Below are 5,270 nucleotides of genomic sequence, written 5' to 3'. Positions count from 1 at the left end.
GAAACACCTCCGCCATATCCAATCCATCAACCACATCACCCATTCCCATCACAGACGTCACATGCTCCCTATAACCTTCACGGACGACGATTTTCAAGGTCTTGATCACCAACAAGATAATTGTATGGTCATCACCGTCGAAATAGAAAATTACGCAGTCAAGAAAGTCCTCGTCGACCAAGGTAGCTCCGTCTTCATTCTCTATTGGGCTACGTATCAGAAACTCCAACTCCCCGACACCGCCATGGTCCCATACGATGAACCAATATATGGCTTTTCTGGGGAAAAAGTTTTCACCCGCGGCTACATTGACCTCCATACCATTTTTCGTGATAACACCCAAACAAAGACAATTCTTATCCGCTTCCTTATCGTCGACGCCCCTACATCTTATAATGTCCTCCTCGGTCGCCCTTCACTCAACACTTTTGGTGTTGTTGTCTCCACACCTCATCTGGCCATGAAGTTCCCCTCCTCATCTGGTGACATCCTCACCATTCATGGTGACCAACGCCTTGCACGCGAATGCTACATGGCCAGCCTACGCCCACAGCTTCCCATCCTTCAAACCAATCATATTGAGCGACCACTCGGCTCTGAGATCGCCTTATCTGGTGATGATCTAGACCCCAGAGTGGGTCGGGATGTCTGCCTCGAACCTTTCGAAGAAACCACCCCCTTGAGCTCCCTAATGGTCGCACCATCAAACTCGGTGTTGGGTTAGAACCTGAACAACATGACATCCTAACACCCACCCTTGTTAACAACACGAACGTCTTTGCTTGGTTAGTTGTTGACTTACCTGGAGTTGACCCTCACGTGGCATCCTACAAGTTATCCATTTACAAGGAGGCCCAGTGTGTCTCCCAGAAAAAATGCAAACTTGGTGAAGAACGACGCCTAGCGACCAAGGCCGAGGCCGACAAATTGCTACACGCAGGGTTTATCAAAGAAGCCCACTACACCACTTGGCTCTCTAACGTGGTTCTAGTCAAGAAAGCCAATGGCAAGTGGCGGATGTGTGTTGATTACACAGACCTCAACAAAGCCTGTCCTAGGGATGCCTACCCCTTATCCAATATTGACCGACTTGTCGATAGTGTAGTCGATAACAAAACCACCTTCATCACAGACGACGCCAACTACTTCTACAAGGTCATGTCATTTGGTTTCAAAAACGCATGAGCAACCTACCAACGACTGATGGACAAAGTCTTCAGCCATTTAATTGGCAAATGTTGTTAGTTTTGAAATGGTGAGTTTAGCCAAGGGGGAGTTTATAAAACTTTTTCGAAAGCTTAAACTCTTTTTCAATTGAATCTAATGGACTGGAAAGTTTGAATGTAAATGTAGCAGACCAGTACACTTTCAGTCGATTAAAATATAAAACAGTAGACTAAAGAGTTCTTGATGCTATGAAACAGTCGATTAAAAATACAAATCAGTCAGCTAAAATACTGGAGAATTATGCAGAATGCAGAATTCGTGAATTCAACTCAAACATCAATCTTTTACATACAAGACACGTTCCAATCAGTATTTATAACAACTACAAAGCCTCATATTACACAAGAACACATTAAATCACACCAAAGATCAAATTGCTTAGTTTTCTTGAGTTTTTAAAGAGTTTCAAAGAGAGTGAGATGAGGGAAAGAAGAATGCACAACTGTTTTTATACTGGTTCACTCAATCATAGAGCTATATCCAGTTTTCCAGGACAACCTGAGCTTGGTTTCCACTATATTCAAAAGTTTTACAAATCAAACACCAAGATTACACTATTGAACACAAAGCACACAAGATTTTTGACTCACACAAAAATCTAGAACCACAACCTACAAGAATCACACTTCCATACCTGAAATCACATCAGGCAAACCATCTAGAGGCACAAGAACATCCAAACTTGATGGTGGCTGTCCCTAGCACACCATACATGTGTTCTTCAAGCTACTCACAAGCCAAAATGCTTCCAAGATCAACCAAGATCAGCCAAGATCTTCAAACACGAGTTCTAGCTGTGTATTTCAGATAGAGAACGCTTCCCAAAGATGAATGACACGATTTCGTTCATAAAAACTCAGATTCGCACCTCTGCTCGCGAAAACACAGCTTACATAGTCTGGTTTAAGTGAAAACAGTCGATTGAATTTTTCGTACAGTCAGCTGATTTCACCTGACTTAAGTGAAATCAGTCGATTGAAAAATAATTCAACTGACTAAAAGCATTCATACCAGAAACTATATACAGCAAGCCTTTTAACATGTTAAACCCATTTTAACATGTCATATAGCCTTTCAACAATGTATAACACTAACACATTACATTTAACATGTTATATACATATTTAACACACTAAAACTTAATCTTCAAGAGGATCTCCATCAATCTTTATCAATCTTCATCAAACACTTAAGATCTTCATTCACATGGCTTTATCAATTCTTTGCTTCAAGCTTGCTTGTGCCAACAAGTGTGTCGAAGTATATGTTGACGACATGGTTGTCAAATTCCCAAGCCACCATCAGCACGCTCAGGACCTATTAGCAGTCTTCTCCGCGTTAAGACAGTACAACCTCCGCCTCAACCCCGACAAATGCGTTTTCGGCGTCGACCGCGACAAATTTCTTGGATTCATGCTGACCCAACGCGGCATAGAGGCTAACCCTGAAAAGTGCAACGCAATCATTGAAATGTGAAGCCCCACTAGTGTCAAAGAAGTACAACACCTCATAGGCCGTCTCACTGCCATCTCTCGCTTCCTTCCTAAACTAGCCGAACAAACCCAACCCATCATTCAACTGCTCAAAAAATCCGCCAAGTTCACGTGGAATGATGATTGTGAACAAGTATTTCGAAAGCTAAAAACCACCCTCACCTCACCACCCATCCTCCATAAATCGGATACTCATCAACCCTTATTGGTCTACATCACCGCCACAAATAACACCGTAAGCACTGCACTGGTTCAAGATGTCGGCAGTACCCAACATCCTGTTTACTTCGTCAGTAGAACCCTGCAAGATCTTGAAACCAGGTACCAGATGGTGGAAAAATTAGCCTTATCCCTAGTACACACAGCCCGACGCTTACAGAAACTAGACCTTGCAGGGCGAATGTGGTCCTGGGCCATTGAGTTATCCGAATTCAACATCCGCTACGAACCCCACGGCCCTATCAAAGCTCAATGCCTTCTAGACTTTGTCAACGATCTCCAACGAACTCCTGAAGAGGACCAATGGACACTTTATGTTGATGGTTCATCAAACTCAAAGGGGGCAGGTGCCGACATCGTACTAGAAGGCCCCAACGATATCCTCATCGAAAAATCCCTCCATTTCGCCTTTAAGACGTCTAACAACCAAGCCGAGTACAAAGCCATCCTCGCCGGCTTATCCCTGGCCCGCGAGGTTGGTGTCAAATCACTAACGTGCAAAACAGATTCCAAGCTTACCATTGGCCATTTAAATGATGAGTTCCAGATCAAAGACCCTACCCTCCTACAATACTATCATTTGGCGATGACTTGTACAAACCCGGATACAGCCAACCACTTCTCAAATGCGTCACTGCAGAACAAGCTCAGTACATCATTAAAGAGTTAATGAAGGTATATGCGGCTATCATTCCGGTGCACGCACCATGACTACCAGAATCCTTCGCGCTGGTTACTTCTGGCCGACCATGGAGGCAGACTGCCACGACTTCGTCAAAAAATGCATACCATGCCAGAAACATGGCAACCTTATCTACTAGAAACAGGAGCAGCTTCACTCTATACTATCCCCATGGCCTTCGCAAAGTGGGGAATGGACATCCTTGGCCCTTTCTCCCACGACAAAGGCCAAGTAAAGTTCTTGATAGTAGTCGTCGACTACTTCACCAAGTGGATAAAGGCCAAACCATTAGCCACCATTACAACCCAACAAGTCCAACAATTCGTTTGGAAGGATATTATATGCCGGTATGGCGTCCCACATACAATCATCACGACAATGACCGGCAGTTTATAGACAAATAACTTGCTAAATTCTATATCGGCCTAGGCATTAAACATGTAACCAGCTCCGTTGAACACCCACAGACCAATGGACAGGCCGAGGCAGCAAACAAGGTTATACTAGTAGAACTGCGTAAATGGTTGGACAACGCCAAGGGCCGATGGCCAGAAGAATTAGTGGAAGTGCTATGGGCCTATAGATGTATCCCTCAATCAGCAACAAACGAATCTCCATTCAGCCTAGTATACGGCGTAGACGCCATGATACCCGTTGAAATTGGTGAACCATCTCTGCGCCAAGAACTATACGACCCCGTCTAAAATCACCAAAACATGAGCACCCACCTCGTCCTCCTGCCCGAGTTAAGAAAAAAGCCCAAATACGCAACTTAGCTACCAAACAACGAGCGGCCAGAAAGTATAATGCGAACCTATGCCCAAGATCGTTCGCAAAAGGGGACTTAGTTTGGAGAATGGCCAGCAGTGTAAGAAAGAAGGATGGCAAGTTCTCTGCCAATTGGGATGGCCCATACCAAATACGTGAAGATGCTGGAGGAGGAGCGTATAGGTTTGAGCAATTATTGGGGAAAGAAATACCCAATACATGGAATGTGTCCCATCTCAAGTTTAACTTTAGTTAAAGACATGTATTGTACCACATACTTGTAACCCTGGGTGTACTCTTTTACCTTGGTCTTTTTTCCCTAAGGAAGGTTTTGGCCAGGGAGGTTTTAACGAGGCATCCCAAATTTCATGAATAAAAGAAAGGGTTCTTCACCTCACGACTACTCCTTACCTCACTTCTAACATGCTTTTAGTTCCCCACCCTTACCATAAGTAAGCGGCCTGGGTCGAACACCCTTAACTTGATGTTAATTCATTTAACTTCCCCACCCTTATCACAAGTAAGCGGCCTGGGTCGAACACCCTTAACTTAATGTTAATTTGTTTAAGTTCCTCACCCTTATCACAAGTAAGCGGCCTGAGTTGAACACCTTTAACTTGATGTTAATTCGTTTAAGTTCCCCACCCTTATCACAAGTAAGCGGCCTAGGTCAAACACCCTTAACTTAATGTTAATTCGTTTAAGTTCCCCACCCTTATCACAAGTAAGCGGCCTGGGTCGAACACCCTTAACTTGATGTTAATTCGTTTAAGTTCCCCACCCTTATCAAAAGTAAGCGACCTGGGTCGAACACCCTTAACTTGATTTTAATTCGTTTAAGTTCCTCACCCTTATCACAAGTAAGCGGCATGGGCCGAACA

General features: G+C 43.9%; 1 protein-coding gene across 1 annotated transcript; it reads left to right on the top strand.

The window, feature by feature from the left end:
* The first annotated feature begins 3,618 nt into the window (after positions 1-3,618).
* Positions 3,619-4,325, top strand: LOC146886340 (uncharacterized). The gene is made up of 2 exons (XM_085673400.1): positions 3,619-3,968; positions 4,070-4,325. The coding sequence occupies exons 1-2, from the start codon at positions 3,619-3,621 to the stop codon at positions 4,323-4,325; spliced, it is 606 nt and encodes a 201-aa protein (XP_085529526.1).
* Positions 4,326-5,270: the final 945 nt, after the last annotated feature.

This window comes from Vigna unguiculata, chromosome 5 (genome assembly GCF_037176805.1).
Source record: "Vigna unguiculata cultivar grain cowpea cultivar isolate G323 ecotype 2 chromosome 5, ASM3717680v1, whole genome shotgun sequence".
NCBI classification, from domain to species: domain Eukaryota; kingdom Viridiplantae; phylum Streptophyta; class Magnoliopsida; order Fabales; family Fabaceae; genus Vigna; species Vigna unguiculata.
This window is presented reverse-complemented; position numbering and strand designations above follow the sequence as displayed.

Coding starts and splice junctions, on each gene's coding strand:
- LOC146886340 (XM_085673400.1), top strand. CDS start 3,619: ATGCGGCTATCATTCCGGTGCACGCACCATGACTACCAGAATCCTTCG. Junction 3,969..4,069: donor TGGAAGGATATTATATGCCG/GTATGGCGTCCC, acceptor ACATGTAACCAG/CTCCGTTGAACACCCACAGA.